This window comes from Gymnoscopelus braueri, assembly GCF_963280865.1.
Source record: "Gymnoscopelus braueri genome assembly, chromosome: 11".
Lineage (NCBI taxonomy): Eukaryota > Metazoa > Chordata > Actinopteri > Myctophiformes > Myctophidae > Gymnoscopelus > Gymnoscopelus braueri.
In genome coordinates, this window is record NC_137613.1 from 22,211,959 (window position 1) to 22,232,763 (window position 20,805).

At 39.9% G+C, this 20,805-nt stretch overlaps 2 protein-coding genes across 4 annotated transcripts; both read left to right on the forward strand.

Annotated features, from left to right (window-relative positions):
• The first annotated feature begins 997 nt into the window (after nt 1-997).
• Nucleotides 998-10,260, forward strand: pip5k1ab (phosphatidylinositol-4-phosphate 5-kinase, type I, alpha, b). Of its 2 annotated transcripts, XM_080441297.1 has the most exons (16): nt 998-1,185; nt 1,577-1,745; nt 2,323-2,357; nt 2,486-2,572; nt 4,409-4,539; nt 4,917-5,034; nt 5,759-5,911; nt 6,321-6,620; nt 7,332-7,534; nt 8,043-8,126; nt 8,231-8,279; nt 8,386-8,470; nt 8,558-8,734; nt 8,864-9,047; nt 9,356-9,440; nt 9,973-10,260. In XM_080441297.1, exons 2-16 carry the CDS (start codon nt 1,697-1,699, stop codon nt 9,976-9,978), a joined length of 1,746 nt encoding a protein of 581 aa, XP_080297423.1. In that variant the 5' UTR covers nt 998-1,185; nt 1,577-1,696; the 3' UTR covers nt 9,979-10,260. The 2 variants fall into 2 exon arrangements, with proteins under 2 accessions (XP_080297423.1, XP_080297424.1); XM_080441298.1 differs by lacking the exons at nt 998-1,185; nt 1,577-1,745; nt 2,323-2,357 and adding an exon at nt 3,012-3,043.
• A 3,193-nt stretch (nt 10,261-13,453) lies between these two features.
• Nucleotides 13,454-20,540, forward strand: LOC308095251 (26S proteasome non-ATPase regulatory subunit 4). Of its 2 annotated transcripts, none has more exons than XM_080442235.1 (10): nt 13,454-13,536; nt 15,023-15,163; nt 15,340-15,454; nt 15,641-15,733; nt 15,923-15,991; nt 16,134-16,349; nt 17,161-17,269; nt 18,003-18,134; nt 18,239-18,291; nt 19,766-20,540. In XM_080442235.1, exons 1-10 carry the CDS (start codon nt 13,511-13,513, stop codon nt 19,934-19,936), a joined length of 1,125 nt encoding a protein of 374 aa, XP_080298361.1. In that variant the 5' UTR covers nt 13,454-13,510; the 3' UTR covers nt 19,937-20,540. The 2 variants fall into 2 exon arrangements, with proteins under 2 accessions (XP_080298361.1, XP_080298362.1); XM_080442236.1 differs by having other exon boundaries at nt 15,641-15,727.
• Nucleotides 20,541-20,805: the final 265 nt, after the last annotated feature.

The following is a 20,805-nucleotide window of genomic DNA, read 5'->3' on the forward strand; positions in this document are numbered from 1 at the left end:
AATATTTGGCGGTCCCGTTTTCATTTTTCACAAGATCGGTGGTTGTTGCAATTACCTGCACCACGATACTTCACCATATGTTTCTCTATGACAAAATAAACCCACAAAAATGTAACAATATGTACGAGTTGTTTGACCCGGCGAAGAAATGGCGGAGTCAGCCAAGCCCCGAAATACCTCCCCGGGAGCCAAACTACTAGACTAGTGAAAATAGCAGATCTACAAGCTCACATATGCAGTGCAAGCTCCGACCTACAAGAGGGCTTGTAGATTGGCTATTTTCACAACTAATTCTCGTGAAAGATGTATTTAGGGGAGGGAAAATCTTTTGAAATAATATATATTTTTATGTAGGATAACCAGTGGTGGAAATTAACTAAGAACATTTACTTAAGTACTGTACTTAAGTACAATGTTGAGGTATTTGTACTTTACTTGAGTATTTCCAATTTTCAATACTTTTACTTCTACTCCACTACATCTCAGAGGTAAATATTGTACTTTTACTCCACTACAGTTATTTGAAAACTTTAGTTACTAGTTACTTTCCAGATATACATTATTACATTATAAAACATACATTAACCACTTCAGCTCTATTTTGTACCTAGGCTATTTGAAAATAGCAGATCTACAAGCTCACAACGCGTCGCGATGCGACGCGTTGTGAGCTTGTAGATCTGCTATTTTCCAATATTTTTGTACTTTTACTTTTGGTACTTTAAGTACATTTTGATGCCAATACTTTTGTACTTTTACTCAAGTAAATTTTGAATTCTGGACTTTTACTTGTAACAGAGTATTTCTATATTGCAGTATTGGTACTTTTACTTAAGTATGGAATCTGAGTACTTTTTCCACCACTGAGGATAACTAAGAAAAGGGGATAATGTACTCGACCCATAAAGATTGGTCCACGACCCAAAGGATGGGTCCCGACCCACTGTTTGGGAAACCGTGTTATACGGCGTCAGCTACTTCCGGTCGCCTTCCCGTCTGTTCAGGTCTAGCTCTATGGTTTCAGCAGGTTGTGTGTGTGAATTGAAAGAGAGAAGCAACAACAACAAAAAGAAGAAAAGAAATAACGAATTTCCCGAGTTTCAACTGCTGGAATACCACCATACCGCGGACGGGAAACAAACCTCCATGAACCAATCGATAATACTATGAGAAGATGGCCTGCTAGTGAGTCGATTTGACTGCTTGATTGTTTTGTTGTTGTTAGCTATGCAGCTAACTTGGCTAACTAAGGGATAATGGAACTGGGCACGATTGTAGCTGTACTACAGCTACAGCTGCTGTAATGAGCAATGTTACGGGCTTAATAAGTGACAACTTTCCCGATGTAAAGCTGTAGTTTGATCTAGAAGTGTCTAAAAAACCCTGACTTGTAATATTTACATTAGCCTTGAATCGAGTCGAGCAGCTACCGTTAGCTAGCTCCCAACAACTGGCAGAGCATCCAAGCCAGCGTGGCTGCAGTGGTCAGCAGAACTGTGCTGCATCTGCAGATTAAATCATCTCGTCGGACTGTCCACAACACTGGTTTAATCAGCCATTTTTTTTGTGCATACAGGCCGGCCATTGACGTTGTTGGTGAGATCGTAAAAGGCAACAGTGTCCTGGAGGAGTCCGCCGGGCGGCGCCTGGACGGGACACCAACACCAGTGGAAAAACCAGTCGGGGCGGTTTCAGAATGGCCACAGCTGGAACAGAGCCCCAGGGGCCGCCGAGCTCCATTGGTAGTGAGTAGATCTACTCATATCATTTCGTTAGTTACACTAGCATAAAAGGAAAGCTCAATCTTGTACACACATGTTATTTTCTCGCTTTGATCAGGAGCCCATTGCCTTTTAAGAGGAAGAGCTAAGTCTTAATTTATCTACTTGGACCTTGAAGACCGTCCTGTGTAGGTAGATGATCACAGTAATTAGGAAAGTCGTGTCCTTGTATGAACTCAGTCCAATATAATAAGCATAATATGCTACTTTTCTAATCCCACCAATGCCACCATAAAGACCTACAGAGTCTGTTATGGAGGAGACTCTCTTCTCACAGAGGTACTGATTGTGCTGTGTCTGCATGCTTGTATGATTGTCTCAACTGCACTCTCCACTCACATTTGGATATTATGGAAACCTTTGCTTTTCAGGCTGGATTTGTAGAGTATAAATTGAAATTAGCATTTATTTCATTTTATGTTTGTTTGTGCTTTGAGTGAGTTTTGCGATTTGTCTGGTGAGGACACTGCCATGCCGTGTGAACTTCCTGTTATTGCTTGCACATTTCCACTCATTTACATTTTTACAACTCTTTCTGCAGACTCAACAGCAGCAAGAAAGATTGCATCTGTGGAGGTAAGGAAAGAGAAGCTGTAATTTGCAGATGAAACATAAAGACTTGTCAACCTCAAATCTTCCTCTTTACAACATCACTTTTTACAAGTTCGTGTCTCTCCCCACGATTCTTTCATTTCTGCCAACAGGGGCCAGGCCCAAGTTCAGCTCAGACAATGAAAAAGACAATTGGTCATCGTGGAATTGATCCCACAGGGGAAACCACCTACAAGAAGGTGAGTGTTGATGAGTGATCAGTAAGACCTAATTTATGCCTTTTCACAAATGCATCATTTTTGTCAATCAGTGTTAGGTCAAAGCATAAACTAGGCTTAAATGAGACACCATTGCATTGCACCCACGAGTCCCTTTGCTTCCTGAAGTGCTATTGGGAGCTATGGGCCCATACTACGTGTGGATATATTGCCACGAAGCAATGTTTTCAAGTTTGTGCATGAAACACTGAAGACAGATTATATAGATTTAAATGGAAAAAGAGACAAGTAAACCACGTAACATTGTATGATAAAGAAGGGCATAATCTACGCCAGCCTTGCCAGGGTTGGTAAACTCTACGCTGGTGATGATTTTGAGAAGAAAACAAATAATCCTCAACCATTATTTTATTCTGTATCCGTACAGCTGAGCCGTCCTCATGCCACTCTTTCCTTACAGCTGCTGTAGTCTGCTGCACCAGCAAATTGAACGTAAGCGAACAATAGTAGACAGTGATCGGTAGTTTAACCCCTGATGTGCGGACTCCACAAGCTCCAGTCTGTCCCACACACCGCTCAATCCACTCGGTAGTTGTCAAAATTATAATTTCACAAGTTACACAGAACTCGTGTCATAACATAATATCACTTTATCGCTCTTGTTCACTAGATATGGATACACAAAACCATGTTTTAAAGTTAAACACTAAACACACATTTTATGCTGATTCCTCTCTGGCTGCAGCACACAAACACACACACATGAGATGGCAGCATTGGTACACTATACATTTACATGTATAATGCGTCACGATAGCCTACGCATTTATTTCACAAAACACTGAACAAAAAGATGAGTGGCAATATCAACGGATTTAAAACGGCACATATAACACGGCCCATTTCTCATGGAAAAAGACGGAGACTGGACACGCGCGCGCGCGTGTGTGTGTGTGTGTGTGTGTGTGTGTGTGTGTGTGTGTGTGTGTGTGTGAGAGTGTGAGAGAGAGAGAGTAATGATTGCTGTGCAATCTTCTTAAAGTTAACGAGTGAACGTAAAATTATTGTAGTAGAGCAGAGACTGAGACGCACGAGAACAAAACATTCGTGTCTCAGTCAGTTGTGTGTGCATTAATGTTATTGTTAGTACACATGCATGATTGTGCGCTCACAACCAATCCGTCCCGCATTAAAACCCATTAAGACCTGAGGCCGATTCTCCAAATGCCTTCTAAATCAGTAGTTCTCACACTTTCAAGATTTTTAAAGAATGTTCAAAAATAGCAGCGCGGCACGAAGTGACGTGCTGTGAGCTTGTCTGCTATTTGTGAATAGCAAACGCAAAAAATCTAAAATGACACAGATGCTTTCCCGGTTTTAATGGATTACGTTGTATTTTACCCAGGCCCGGCCTATGACCTAAAAGTTGTTTGACACCACTGACCTATACAATGCAAAAATGTAAAATTCACAGAAAGGGTTAGAATACATTTTCCCTGATTCCTGGAATTTGTACAAATTCTGCTGATAGATCTAGATCTAACTGTTCCCTTGCTATTTGTTTGTTAGTACGATACTGCCTCAGATAACATATTTACACATTACAGGCCAGGCCTGTAATACGTCTTGTTGGGCTGTGTGTCGTTATAGGTTGTTTTGCTGATTAGACAGTGTCGTCATGGTTAAAGTCATCTGATTCATTCTGACATTCCTTGGCGGAGAGCACAGCAAGGAATTGCGGGCTACTTAATTTGAAGCGGGGGAATTTAACTGACCCACTCTCCTTTCTCTGTGGTCATGACGGTGTTTTTTGTTTGTTTTTTTCCTCACCTGCTTTTTGTCCCCCCTGTCCTGAAGACAACCTCATCTGCCCTGAAAGGTGCCATCCAGCTTGGCATAACTCACACAGTGGGAAGCTTGAGCCAGAAGCCTGAGAGAGATGTACTGATGCAAGACTTTGAAGTAGTGGAGAGTATATTTTTCCCCAGGTGTGTGTTCCATATTTACTTAATATCTCTGTCTGAATTCCGTTCTTGTCGACTATTTAGGTTAAAGCCTGACATCCATGCTAACTTGTTATCGTAGTTACTTTGTGGCACATCCTTGTTCTCCTTGCACTCTTAATTTCTTCATCACTTGCTTTAATTTTTTTGATAAGCGTTGGCATGGCACTTCCTCCAACCTTGCACTTTGTATGTCCCACTGCATAAAGGGTGCATCTTTAACATAAAAAGATATCCATGGCCGGTTTAATATGTGTCCAGCTATATTTACAGTACTGTATTTATCATTTAGATGTATTTTGTTTAACTATCCCCACATGGTGGCTCATTGCTGTGTCTAAACTCTAAACATATCCTTTCAGTGAAGGCAGTAACCTGACACCAGCCCACCACTACAGTGACTTCAGGTTCAAGACGTATGCTCCAATTGCCTTTCGCTACTTCAGGGACATGTTTGGCATCCGGCCAGATGACTACCTGGTAACACAACCTTCTGCCTGTTATTCACAACAGAATAAACATATCACAAAAGAAGAAAGTAGATCAGTGAAACAGTGAAGGAAGTGGGTGATTTACTGTGTCCTACAGTAACTATGCAATACCAATTGAAATAGAGAGATTACAAAAACAGCGGTCTGTTATTGTACTTAGCAGCAGTTAGACTTGAGTGAAAAAAGGCAGTTAGACTTGAGTGAAAAAAGGGAAGTGTGAAAAATATCTGCAGACCCACATTCCATTATGTTGTTATTCAAGCCTTCAGAGCTCAACAGTGAGTATCCAAAACTGAATAGAGCGTTTTGAAGTTAAACATTTTGTTTTAAGAAAAATATGTTTTATTAGTGATACCATTTGATCTCTATAAAAAAACAACACTGAACTCTTAATTTTACAGCTGCGCAACCATGATTGCCTTTTCTGACATGTTGCATTTTATAAATATACACGCATATTTGAATAGCATGAAACACTGTAAATAGGAAATGCACACAAACACTAAACTATCGTGAAGTTGGATGTTTTCGTAAAGGAATCCTTTGCAAAGGTTCACTGGATCAAATGATAATGTATGTTAACTTCATATAAGGATTTTCTCAAATGTGTTATCTGTGGAGTAAATAAATGGGAAAATTACTTATGGAAATTGTGCTATTAAGAAAGTGGGCGGTCCCCTTTGTTAACAACTCCTCTTAACTTTTTGTTACAGTATTCACTTTGCAATGAGCCTCTGATAGAGCTGTCAAATCCAGGGGCCAGTGGATCAGTGTTCTACGTCACCAGTGACGACGAGTTCGTCCTTAAGACAGTGCAGCACAAGGAGGCGGAGTTTTTGCAGAAATTGCTTCCTGGTTACTTCATGGTAAGAGATTAGCGGAAGCAGTTGGTCAGAAAGAGTTATCTAAACTTTAGATACTCTTTAGATTCTAAAAGATCATTTATGCTAACGCAAAGTACGGAGGGGGAGACCGACGGGGGGTGGAGCCGTCCGTGCTATGCAGACAAAATGTACAGCTAAGCTCTGAGGCTTAGTGCAGCGGACACGTAGAATTTACGGACGGCCCTGCCCACCATCCGTCTCCCCTCTGAAGTTGAACTTTGCGGGAGGATATATGGGCCAGAAAGCAAAATGTGTGAACGGATGTTATTTGGAATTTATATTGTGTCATGTCGTCCACCTTGTTCTTAAATACAGTCTTCTTTTGTTATGGTGATCTCTTACTTATGCTTTGAATGATGCACCCCCCATCTGTCCTTTTTCCCTGCACTAGAATCTGAACCAGAACAAACGGAACTTATTACCGAAGTTCTATGGGCTCTACTGTGTCCAGGCAGGGGGTAAGAACATTCGAATCGCAGTCATGAACAATCTCCTCCCCCGCGCTGTACGAATGCACCTCAAATTTGACCTGAAGGGCTCCACCTATAAGCGAAGAGCTTCAGCCAAGGAGAGAGACAAGAAAGTTCCCACGTTCAAGGACCTGGACTTCATTCAGGACACGCCCGACGGCCTTTTAATGGAAGCTGACAAATACAATGCCCTCAGCAAGACCATACAAAGAGACTGTTTGGTGAGAGAATGCAGATAATGAGTCAGCCTGCATAGACAAGACTTGAAACCAGTTGCTATTGTATTCCTTAGAAAACTGCTACGAAGCTAAAAGTAAAAAAGCCACAATTTTCATGTTTGGTTAAACTATTGTTGATTAAAACTTGAATGTTGGCGAAATTACATATGGGTAGAATTGGTTAGGTACCTGTGATCAACTCTTAAGGTCCTTACACACCGGGGCGATTTTTTCGTGCAAATAATACGCTTTTTTAAAAAACCTTATAAAGTCAATGCAAGCATACATGGCGCGAAAAAGCGGAAAAGCGAAGCGAAAAAGCGTCTTTTAATTATTCGGAACGAGTCCGAATTTTGCGTATATTCGCACATTCGCCGGTGTGTAACCGCCTTGAGGCTGATAACATGGCTGATCTTAGCTGACCAATAAGTACAAGCTCACTGTGGAAGGAACTCAGCATGTCAAACATGGCCATCACAGTTGTTGTGTTGGTCAAATGCTATTTTATGGTCTTTATCACTAAAGAAAGGTCTTTTAACAGGGGGGACACTATGCCTGCGTACTCGCTCGCCTCTCATTGAAAATGAATTGTAAGGCATTCACTCCCCTTGTGAAAAGAAAATGTAGTGGGGGTCCCTGCTTCAACTCTCAGCTAATCTGTCATTGGCCTGAAAAATGAGATCATGCTGCTTGTGTGCTTCTATTTCCATCCAGGTGCTGCAGAGCTTTAAGATAATGGACTACAGCCTGCTGGTGGGGATCCACAATGTGGACCAGGCAGAGCAAGCCAGTGAGGAGGCCGTGGCAGGGGCTGCCGACCACAGGAGACCACAAGGCCAGAAAGCCTTGTACACTACAGCCATAGAAGCCATCCAGGGCGAGGCCAGGGGCAAGGCATCCCTGGATTCAGAGGACCAGTGAGTGGTCTTGATATTTTAATCATCTTAGAAACTGCAATATTGCAGTAACTGCTTCTTCGTTCTTATCAATACCAGGGACATGACTGAAAGAACAAAAAATTTGCTAAATATTAAAACATTTGGCTGTGTTTGTTTATAGATAACTTCATACGTTTTTTTTGTTGCATGTAATATGTTGTTTTGCCTGCTATGAAAATTGCACAGGTTAAATCTTGCAATAAATGATGATGTTGACACATGCAGATACAATCAAGTAGAAGTAGAAAGAACACACAACACATCTGCGCTGGCTATTGGGAATGTTCTAGTGCACCACCGTTTCAGTGCATTGCCTTTTTTATTTTATTATTTTGCACTTCACTTAATTATGTTGTGGTGTGAATTGTAATAATTGTGTCCCCACTCCTTTATGGTCTTTGGGGGCTTTCTTTCTTTCTTTGTTTTCCTAAAACCTATATTTGCGCATAATCATGTTGTGTTATAAATGGTATTATTATTCGTGCAGAATGGGAGGTATACCAGCAAGAAACTCTAAGGGCGAGCGGCTGCTGTTGTACATTGGTATCATTGACATCTTGCAGTCCTATAGGTAAGAACTATTTTCATATGTATTGGGCTGCGTTTGCCATTAAGTAGAACAGGATATTTTGACTCATGCCGTTAAGTGACCCAGGCTCCATGTTTTCTATTTAGATTGGCGAAGAAGATTGAACATTCTTGGAAAGCGTTCGTCCATGATGGGGTATGGCAGTGTGAATTTTCACTCCGTTTTCAAATGTAGTCTGTCGTAGTCTGATGGATTCGTAAGACACAAAATTAATGTAAACCTGCCATCCCTTTCCTTCTAGGATTCTGTATCGGTGCACAGACCAAGCTTCTATGCAGAGCGCTTTCAGAAGTTCATGTGCAATACAGTCTTCAAGAAAATCCCATGTAAGTATGTACAAAAATGTGCACACGAGCACCAATACATATCCTCTGCTTGGGCATTTCTCAGTCACTGTTTTTTCGCCTCTCCAGTGAAGACCTCCCCATCTAAGAAGTGTCGTGCAGGGGTCCTTGTAGGTCCAAAAAAGACCAACGCAGTAAGCTCTGGACCCCTCCTATCAACCCAAGCAAGTACCAGCAGCAGCAGTCAGCAGTATGTACTGCGCTCCATCAGCACTGAAGCAGAGACGGATACAGAAGGAGACAGTGGTAAGAACTGAAGAGTACACTACACTAACATAAATAAAACCAGACTGCCATCAATGGTATAACAAATATGTTCCAGTGTGTGTGATATTTCCATTTTTCACCGGGTTTCTACCTGTCCTCTCCACGCAGGCATGCATTCAGGTCGCCCTGACCTCCTTCCTAAGACATTGGACCACGGTGATGTCACCAGCAACACCTCTGGGTATTCCCCAGCAAATCAGACTCCTCCTCTTTCCCTGGAGGCCCTCGGGCCAATGAGAGTCGATGTGCACAAGTCATCCATCACTGACCCAGAACACAGCACCGCCACCAGGTAAGAGGGAGTGTTTAATTTCCATCATTTTGAGTGGGAAGGGGAGATTGGTACAAAGTTGATTGTACTTCGGTTATGAGTTAGCCACATGAACCCATGCATCTCTATTGTGGGCTATTAATGTCCAACAAAGTATATAGGGTTTAAGTCCTTTACCTACAAAATTGTAAAGCTTTTACAAGCCATATACTTAAAGAAAATATTTAAAGAAAAAATGTATTGCCATTTTCAAAAAATGAACAGGTATTCAGTGTTGCACAGTATGTGAGTTCAAGTCACTCACACTGTTATCGTGTCATGCTTTTCAGTGCTGATGATGGGAACCTTGAAGAAAGCCTTGGTGCCGATGCAATCTCACTCAATGACATAATTCCTCACGTAAACAAATGTCATGTAAGTTTTCTTCAACTTTTTCATTTCCATGATAATGTTAAAGGTAGGGTAAGTGATTTTCTTACAGGTAAATAGCTCAGATAGTACTCATTGCTATAGAGTGTTTGTTCAGTAACAGGAGTCTCCATGTCTCTCCAGCTCTTTATTTAACAGAAAATGCATTTCAGGTCAGGTAAATTGTATTCAATCAGGATAGAGAACTCAGACAGGATACAGATTACCGGTAAGCAACTGAAATTGGAAGTGATGACACAAAGAAATGAGCAGACAAAATTGGAACTGGAACACTATCAAAATGTAGCTGATAAATGGGTACTCTCTCCTGATGGGCTGAAATGTTGTCACCTGCCCGAAGATGTATGTTACTGACTCTATAGCAATGATTACTATCACAATATAGTGCTTTAACTTTATAACAATTTTGTGGTTTGTTTTAACCAAAGAATATCACTTGCGCTACCTTTTTAATTATATATTTTTTTAATTCATTGCAGAATGCATATCTGACCAGCTTTGTGGATTTTATTTTCAGGTCTAGGGATCATTTAGAGAAGTGGACTCGGAGAGGACAAATGGTAAATAAAGTCACAGAAGTTGATGGATTGTTGATACCATTCTTGGTATGGCCAAGACAATGCCGGAGCGCATTATAAGACAATAAGAGACATAATATACTGTATACCAGTGGTTCTCAACCTGTGGGTCGGGGCCCCCAGGGGGCTCCCCACATGATTTTTTTTGGGGGTCCCCAGATGACGGTGAAGTCACAATTTAAGGACTTTTAAGACCTTTTTAATACCTCAAGAAAAAAGAAGAAAAAGACCATTACTGCATCAAAAGTAATCAACAAACTATACTTTAAAAACGGGTCAAACATTGGCCAAATTGTCAAATAATGGAAGAAACAGGCAAACAGTTTGAAAATAGCCGAGGTGTTACGAGCTTGTAGATCTGCCATTTTCACAATATGTATCTGTGGAACCGAGTCAAACTAAATGTAATGCCTCTAATCCTACAATTCTAAGTCTTTGTCAGGGTTGGAGGTTCCCAGTTCAAATAGGATTATTTTGGGGGTCGCAGCCTGAAAAGTTTGAGAACCACTGCTGTATACTGTAAGGGAACAATAGTTAGCATTTCCATTATGCTGTTTTGGGGATCACTTTTCCAAATTGATTTCTCATTTGAAATTCCCAAACCGGGATCAATTACAAGTATGGGGATGTTTTTGCTTTCTTACTCAATTAGACAACTCTTTGATTAGTAGTAGACTAACATTTATGCTGTGGGTATGTAACACTAGGCTATTCATCTCAGAGTACCAGTTCCTAGTGCCCAAGGAACACAATGGTAAATGTAGTTTGCAGACTTCTCTTTTATTGGAAAAACCAGACCAAGCAAGCCTGCTTCATTGTAGCAAGTGGTCCTGGGTAGACATGAGGTGACTTTGGATCTAGCCTACTTCGTGTGAACAGTTTCCATTCTTACTCTTCCTATGCAACTTGTACTATCATCAGATACTGCTATGTTTTTGACACAATTCCACATTATCAGGAAAACTTTTCTGAACAGAATTGTATGAGAAATTGCTATTTCACTACTGGCAGTCCATAGATATAAAATAGTATAGATAAGTGCCCTACTTACATGTTCACAGCTACCTACTTTTCTTGGGAACTCGAAGACGCTTATTGCTATGGATACCATTCAGTTCATGGCATATAGATCATTGAACAAATGTGACACAGAGGCCACCATGGATTGATTACTCCCACATCTGTGTCTGATACGCACAGGGTTGCTATGAATGGAAACATCCATTCTATACTTTTGTATTTCTATGAGGGAATCGTGTTAGCCTTCCCTCTCTCTGGGCTTACTGTGAATTACGATAATGCTGGAAAGACCGAAAATGTATAGCTTGCATTTGATATTTTACAGGCTTAATTAAGTATTTTTGAGACATTGTATAGCACCAAATGAAAACTTTTGTACTTTTCCTAATTTTAAAGAGACTGTGAAGCAAAAGTGTTAGTTCTCAACTCAGTCAGGCTATGGTTGTGCATGGAAGTGTGATTCATTTCTATATTCTGTAAGATCTGATTAGAGTCAAGTGTGACCAAAGAACCATCCTCTGGAGAGCTGACCACAAGGGAGGTGATAGTAGTCTACTGTTATCCAAAACTATTTTGAACATATTGCCTTGTCCTTTATTAGCAAAAACAGGTAATGGGTAATGGTATGCCTTGTCCTTAAGGGTTGGAAGACAATGCAGCGAGCTGTAGGGTAAACAATCAAAAAGTGTGAACTTTTAGGATAAAAATGTCATTCATTAGTTAGGCATATCCCAGACATGCTGTGTTTAAAATTAAAGCTACAATCCAGACTTATTTTAATGAATAAAACTTTATTTGAACCATTCTGTATGGCAGAGGTTGGAGATGGTCTTTCAACTCTTCCACTGAGAAAATGTAACGCTGGTGTTGGTTAGAACACCATCTGGTTGACCATGTCAAAGTTATTTGAAGCAGATGGCATATTGGATTGGACACTAGATGCGATGGCATCTCTATTGTAGTTTGGACATAAGTTTCAATATTATCTCTGTCCATCGGGAGAGAACGGACATTAAACTTTCGGATTGTAGCTTTAAAGTTGCATTCCATAACTTTAATGTCCTACCCCAGGATTTGAACCTGGGTCTCCCCAGACCAAAAATTTACCACTAATCAGAGGGATATTATGTACATGAGCTTGATGCAGTGCTACTTGTCAACCAGTTGGTGTCCTACTTAACACCAGGGTCTAAATTTCCCAACCACTGCAGATGTGCTAGTTATATTGTATTAACATACTCTACCATACAGATTGGTTAATATAACATTTAAAATAAGTTTCAGTTGAAGCTTTAATATTGTATTTATGTAACTTATCTATTACTGCTACTATTGTAATTTTGTAAAGCACAAAAGATAGGCCTATGCACTCCATTTTCTTGGCAGGTAGTATAAACAAGTCAGACCAGTCCTTTTAAACACTGATGAGATGTTTACCTATGCAATACAATTCTTAGTTTGCACCTCCCGAACAATGTCTTAATTAATGGACTGTGCAATAAATTAGATTTAGTGATTTTTACAACTATGCTCAAACAAAGCCTTAAGTTTCATCTGGCAACATTCAAAATGAGCCTTAGTTGCCCAATTGTTAAATACATCCTGTAAATGGTATGTAGCGGTTATTTTATACTGTTGGTTTTATATGAGACTTGCCAAACAATGCATTGTCCCACTATCAAGCAGAAAACAAACTATATTTTGTAAATGCACAAGTCGGAAGCAAATACAACACACTCAGCGTATGAACCAAGTATGTAAATAGTGATATTTATTGTCGTATATTTCAATATTCCATATTGTGTCGTCTGTGGTCTACAAGAAATGTATGTTGTATGGAGAAATTTGTTTGAAAGAACTTTGATTGGGATATTGCATTGCTCTGGAAAGATGGACCTGTCACTAATACTTAAAACTTATAACTTTATTGATATTGTGTGTTCTATGAAATCTAACTGTACTTTCTTTATATTATATCTTATGTTTTTGTTGTCTTTCTTTGATATAACAGATATAAATGTGTATATAGGAATCACAGCAGTGCCTTTTTATTGGGTATAAGTTACCAGTTTTTCTTTTTCTTGATCTTTGGGAACTGGAAGGTGTTGTTCATACTGCTGAACCTGGATTTTATTAAAGAAAATGGACCAAAAAAAATTGCTGGTAATTTTTTGTTGCCTGCATGCATTGTATGAGGACACAATTTATCATACAATTTGTTTTGCTATTGATTATCAATACAATTATACAATTGTATTTAATATAATAAATACATTATCAAATACATACATAATTTATCGTAATAAAAAAAAAAAAAGGTATACATGTTCTTTATGAGATTTCTAGGGTTAAATTCCGACCAATCACGTCTCGTGTTGTTAAACCCTGATCTTTCCTCTTGCCCAATAGACAGTGAGCTTATAAGATTACGACAGAGAGCAACAAGAAGTTTTCAAAATGGGGCTTGAAAGTACCATGGTCTGGTAAGGATAATACAAAAGTCTTTTTATTTGTGCATCTGTTGATAAGTGAGCTCTGGCAATGTTCGGTACACAGAATATCCTCGCTGTCTGGGATACTTTGAGAGGAAATGGCCTTTAGGATCGCTTGATAAAACGGACCATAACAGATTAGCCAGCTTCAGCTGGGCTCCATGGACTAGCTGAGTCATGGTAGCTAGGAACGACATGTCAGCTATTGTTGTTCTGAAATGATCAAACGTCGCATACATACAGAGTGTGTTTAATGACGATTTAAACCTTTGTCAGTTAACAGTTCCTTTTTGATTTTTATGTTAAGGAGACCGCCCGACACATCGGTTGACATAATATATGTCATCTCTTGCTAACGTTTGCCGTTAGCATTAGCGGTCCGGTGTTCATGCTATATTAATGCTACTGTAAGGGGATTTATCTTTGTTTTGAGATCTGTGTAATAATGTTAATTGTGGGCATTACCTCACACTGTAAGGAATAAGGGGGAACAGAAAAATATATCTGTTCCCTCTTATTCCTTACTGTGTGAGGTAATGCCCAAAACATTCCCATTATTACACTGACCTCAAACAAAGATGAATCTCCTTACATTGTGTATAAAAAGAAAAGATGTTTCCCTTCTCTTTGGAGATTGAGGAAGGACATTGGGCGTTTCGTTAACCCGTCTAAATATTTGCCTCCAAGTAGTTTTTAGGCTATAAAACATTTGTATTACTTTTGATTGTGTCGTTTGTCCAATGTCAACTATTAGTCCATCGTTGTCAGAACAGATGGCTTCCAATTCACTGCAATACTAGACATAAGGTGACCCAATTTAACCAGTGGTGTAAAGTAACTAAGTACATTTACTCAAGTACGGTACTTTTTGATTGATTGATTACTTAAGTGCAATTTCGAGGTATTTTTTACTTTACTGGAGTATTTTACATTTTCAGTACTTTTACTTCTACTCCACTACATCTCGGGCAAATATTGTACTTTTACTCCACTACACAATTATTTGAAAACTTTAGTTATTACTAGCTACTTTGCAGATATAAATTATTATATTTATAAAACATACATTAGCCACTCTACAAGCTCAAGTGTCACATCGCGACTCGTCGTGAGCTTGTAGATCTGCTATTTTCAAACATCTTAGTATTTCCTTTTAAACTTTTAAGTATATTTTGATGCCAATACTTTTGTACTTTTTACCCAATTAACAATTGAACACAGGCCTTTTACTTGTAACAGAGTATTTTGTATTATGTGTGTATGTGTGTGTGTGTGTGTGTGTGTGTGTGTGTGTGTGTGTGTGTAAATATATATAATTATATTCTTATTTTACTTAAGTAAAATATGCAAATATTTCTTCCACCACTGAATTTAACTATTGTGAACGGACTTGTTCAAACTGTCCCAAATGACGTTAACTGCTTGATGATTAGTAAAGGAATCCTAACTAATTCACCCATTTTTCTTTGGCCTTCAGTGTGGACAACAGTGAGTACATGAGGAATGGAGACTTTCTGCCGACAAGACTACAGGCTCAGCAAGACGCTGTCAACATTGTCTGCCACTCCAAAACTCGCAGCAACCCAGAGAACAATGTGGGCCTCATCACTATGGCAAAGTGAGCTTTTCTGTTGTGCCTCACAATTTGTATTGATTCAAAATCAATTCAAATTATCTGTTGATAGCTGAGAATCAGTTTTAATGGACTGCAAGTTGACTGGATAAAAGGATCACATATATGCATACAATATCTGTGCTAATGCAACTTTGTTGGATTCTTCTCTATTCTTGCAGTAACTGTGAGGTCCTGACCACACTGACTCCAGATACTGGTCGCATTCTCTCCAAACTACATGCTGTCACGCCCCGTGGGACGATCTCCTTTTGCACAGGCATCAGGGTGGCTCATGTAAGTGACGTGATGAATTAATTAAAGTTTTTTATATTGCATATTAAAATGATGTCGCTTGCCAAAAATAACAGATTTTCTGCAAGCGACAGTTGTAAGACACAGTATAAATTAGGCTTTAGAAGACTGGTAGATCTATGTTTTCATGATGGCTTTTATAGATGGTTATTATTTTGCTTTGCGCAGCTCGCCCTCAAGCACAGACAAGGAAAAAACCATAAGATGAGAATCATCGCCTTTGTGGGAAGCCCTGTGGAGGATAACGAGAAGGATGTGAGTGTGCGTCATGTCTGCCAGATAGCAAACCGTAATTATATTAGCATTGGCTATTCATATTGAGATGTTACACATTTAGGAACAAATTAAGAAATGTCCAATGCCAAGGTTGTCATGGCAATGACAACTCTCTCTATTTTTAACACTCTACCTCTTTGTCTCTATTTCTGTCTCAATCTTCCACCTGCACAGCTTGTTAAATTGGCAAAGCGCTTGAAAAAGGAGAAGGTCAATGTGGATATTATCAACTTTGGAGAAGAGGTGAGAATTATTTTATTTCTCTTACATTTTTACCACACCAGATAACATTTATTTGACTGAGAACTCTGGCTGTTTCCGTATTTAAATCTTAGCCAACCGTCACATAATCCTCTCCATCTTCTTTTTCCCAATTCTTATTTAGGAACTGAACACAGAGAAGCTTACTGCCTTCATTAATACTCTAAATGGCAAGGAGGGAACAGGCTCCCACCTGGTCACTGTCCCACCCGGGCCCAGCCTTGCCGATGCCCTGCTCTCGTCACCCATCCTGGCCGGTGAGGGAGGCTCAATGATGGGCCTGGGTGCCAGTGACTTTGAGTTTGGTGTGGACCCCAGTGCCGATCCAGAGCTGGCCCTGGTAAGATGGATGTACCAAAATATTTATAGAATCTAATTGGAATTCACACACAAATCCTGGTGATGTGCATTGAAGTACTTGGGGCCCAGACCTGCAGATATATCATTGGTTTATTGTTTTTCTGCTGATTTAAAAGATACAAACAATTATCATCAAGTAAGTTCTAGAAAGTGCTACGGCAAACAATGGAAAGATGCTTGCATTCTTCCCATTCTATATATGTTTAAATAAAGAATGCAATTATAGCACACGCTGCGTATTGGTCCATATAACGACTAAAGAGAAGAATTCTGCAGGCGATATTAGTTTTTCCTTCACAATACCGATTCCGACCATAACTTGCATATTGGTCGATGTAAATTGTGTAAATTAAAAAATAATCTAGGACAAGTTGTTCTCAAAGTGGGGTCCAGGGACCCTTACAGGGTCTGTAACTCGAGAGTGGACAAATGGAACCAAATGGACCTGTGAGGGTAACTCTCAGAGTTATGGTGGTCCTTGAAATTAAATGGTTTGAGAACCACGGGTCTAGGAATAAATCAAAATTCCATGAATGTGCAGCTATAAGTTGGTAAACTAATGATGTAAATAGCACAGTAAGGGTATAAAACAGTCGTACAACATCAACTGAAACATTCAAAATATTACCGTAAATTAAATATCATTGCGGTAAATGACGTGGTACCGCCGATAGCGATACTAGCATATTTTAGGCAGTATCGGCAGCTTTTCTGATACTGGTTTTGGTATCGGAACACCTCTAGATACGTTGTCCTCTGCCTTCAGTTGGCCCTTTGTGTGTGTCCTTCAGGCCCTGCGTGTGTCCATGGAGGAGCAAAGACAGAGACAGGAGGAAGAGGCCCGCAGAGCAGCCGCTGCCTCTGCCGCTGAGGCAGGCGTGCCCACACCCGCTGCAGACGGTAAGATTGTGTGACATGCCTGTTCAGATTTGTGATCAGCTATTCCCACGCTCAGAAGACTGGCATTTGGTGCAAGAGAGAGCCTTCTCTTCTGTATTTGATTATTTTGGTGTCTGGGCCTACACTAGATGCGCTTTGAAGAAAGAACAGTAAAGATAATTAATTACTTATGCGGCTCGTTGTGCTCCTGGTGTTCCCACTTAAAGTGGTGACCTATTGAATTCTGTGGTTGTTTCTGACCTTAGTAGTCTTCTCTTGGTTTCAAAGAAATTCATTTTCTAAAATAAATCACTGTTGGGGATTAATAATTTAGCATGACATTTATCACCTCACTGAAACAATTCTGAGGAAAACTTTTGCTTTTTAGTCAATAGCCAGACACTAGCGACAGACTTCCAACCTTTTGTAACCCTGACGTGTATTTAAAATTATCTATGATATAAGCGTATATTTATTAAAAAATCTTAAAATCACTGTTCACTGAATCACAAAAAGCCTAGTTTCATGCAAATCCAATGATAACAGCGTAAACGGACAAATGGAATGGGCTGAAAATGTACCCCCTGTCCAACTCCGTTTGGCAGAGGTACATTTGAGATGAGATATATTTCAGATAGATGGATGGATAGATACTTTTTAGATATTATGGTAAAGCCCTGTGGTATGGTAACGATATTATGGTTTTAGTCTGTGATTCCAACCATTTTTGTGTCATTGTCCTTGTTTCTACCAGAATCAGACGAGGCCTTGTTGAAGATGTCCGTGTCTCAACCAGACACCGGCGCTGCAGTGCTGCCTGACTTTAGCAGCATGACAGAGGAGGAGCAGATAGCCTATGCCATGCAGATGTCTCTTGCAGGAGGAGGTAAACGACAATCATACACCCTGTGCTCTGTCATTTACAGACCAATACCATGTCCCATTGTATACATTGATATATCTTTCTTCCCACTTGTAATCTGCCATCAGAGTATGGAGACATGGACACAGGAGCCCCTATGGACACTGCAGAATCTACCAAGGTACAATATGGGTCCTCGTGGTCTGCACTGCAACAGCACTTTGCCCTGGGTTTTTATTTTTCACTATACAACTGTTGGGTCTGGGCTTGTAATTTGATTGGCTGAGAGGCATTCTCATGCCTACAAAGCCAAGGTATTTTCACAGAATAAAAGCGTTAAAAGCACCGTTTAATAGACTAGTCGACTAGCCTTATGCTGTGCATCCTAATTTTAATTCAGGAAGGAGGTGAGATTCTGCTGCCTTCCCTATCACTCCTGTTTCATTGAGATAATTCCCACAATCCACATGGCAGATGACAAATCAAAGCGGTTAACTTAAGCGATCTCACATGGCAGTTATCACGTGTCCTTCAACGAGTGCATCCAGAGACAGTCGGTGTGTGAACTTATAAATATCATTACCATAAAATGTATTTCACAATTGTTCTGCGCTATCAGCATATTATATAATTTCCATTTGCTCATTCATGATGGAATAAAGAGAGGACCAGATGAGGGAAATAGCAGTCAAATCTCTGACCGATCAGCGTTAATCTTTGCACACACACCCCTAGTAGGTCAAGGAAGAACATCCAACCCAAATGTTTCAAATTGGCCTCATGGTGGTGCTATAACATAGCCCACTTATCATTTTGGCCTATAACTCTTGAACCATACAATAATTTGTTTTTATCATGACCCAACTCCACATTTGTGGCCATTTGTGCCAGACTACATTTTGTGCCATTTTGTGTTTACTTCAAAACACACTTTTTGCTACTACTCCTACAGATTTTGTCCAAAATTCACACAAATTGTTACACATTATCTCTGGGGTCATGTGATCAAGACGTATCAGTCAGATGTCTCAGATTCCATTCCATTGACTATGACTGCTTTCCAAAGTTTGCAGGCCCTGGGTAGGCAACCTGGCATGGCGGAGACCTGCGCTCTGAGGAGTGCACTTTTCTAGTTGAAAAGGGGTTTGGCCAATTAAGGATTACTGCAGTCTGTTATTTATAATTGCAAACCAAATTTCTGCGTCTGTTTACACTGTTATGATGCTATTGACAGAATCTTTTGTATTTTACGGTGTGGCTATATATCTTATACTTTTTGAAATATTTATTTAACTTAAATGGTAATGGTAGTCAAGAGGGCTCTGATTGGGCTGAAACCTCCAAATTTGGAGTCATAAGTCATAGATGAGTGATTCAAGGCTGGCCACATGAGTCTGAGATCTGCATTGGAGCCATCCAAATGTGGATCATGAGATCCACGTGATCTTTTTTTTTTGTTGCTGAAGATAATAACATTGTAAAACGAATTTCATGTCAAATAACTGACGACGTTCATACTGCAAGTAGCCAGGACAAACCGGGATAATGCACAGTGAATTGGTCATCACTGCTAAATAAACCCCTTCAGGGTGATGCACACTGTACATTATGCCTTGTCTAATGTCCTATTCTTGTCTGGTGTTATACATTGCCAGGAGGAGGATGACTATGATGTGATGCAGGATCCAGAGTTCCTTCAGAGTGTCTTGGAGAACCTGCCAGGCGTGGACCCCAACAACGAGGCCATTCGCAACGCCATGGGCTCCCTGGCCTCCCAGACAGGAAACAAGCCAGATGGCAAAAAGGATGAGGAGAAAAAGAAATGAGGGAGCAAGGACCGAAACATACAGGACTGAGACATGGACTTGACATGAACAGTTGGCAGACTAAAGCCCGATTCATACTTCGTCGTGCGACGGCGCAGCGAGAATAGCAGGCCTACAAGCTCACAACACGTCGCGGATGTGACGCGTTGTGCTATTCTCGGCCGCTCTCGGCCCATTGTGTGCGACAGAGCATAAATTAGGCTTTAATGCAGGATTATGATAATATAAGAAAAGATTGATTGACCTACCGTTTGATGTCCCTGCATGACCATACTGACAGACTGACATTAAACATCAAATATATTTGGCAGACATTTAAAAGCACCAACATGAAAGAATGACTATTATTCACAGTGAAAATGTTGACCACCTATTACAATTGAATGCGTTTCATTAGTATTACTGTAAGATATAACTTGGGCTTATTCTCAAAATGCCTTTTGCTTTCTTTATCCTACCTTTTTGGATAAATTACTGGTGGACTGACTGACATATACTTTAAAATTGGTTTGTATGGTGATGACAGGTTTCTGAAACAACCAGTTAGCCATAATCCTGTCATGTCTTTTTGTTTTCTTTTGCAATAAAAAATGGTATATGGAAATTGCTGTGTGCTTAATTCATTCATTCATCAGATTTTATACAGAATTGTTTTCCAGATTTTAAGTTTCTGATTATCAACCTACAACCTTCCCATGGTGTTTATGTAGAGCACAAATAGCAAAAAAAATGTTGCCATGGTTATTCATTTATAAATAAAATAAGAATGTTGATACCTAATATAAATTCAATATAGATAGGATTTTGTAAAACAAACATACGTGTCATTAAGTACAAAATATGATGGCTATTGATTTGCCTCTGCTACT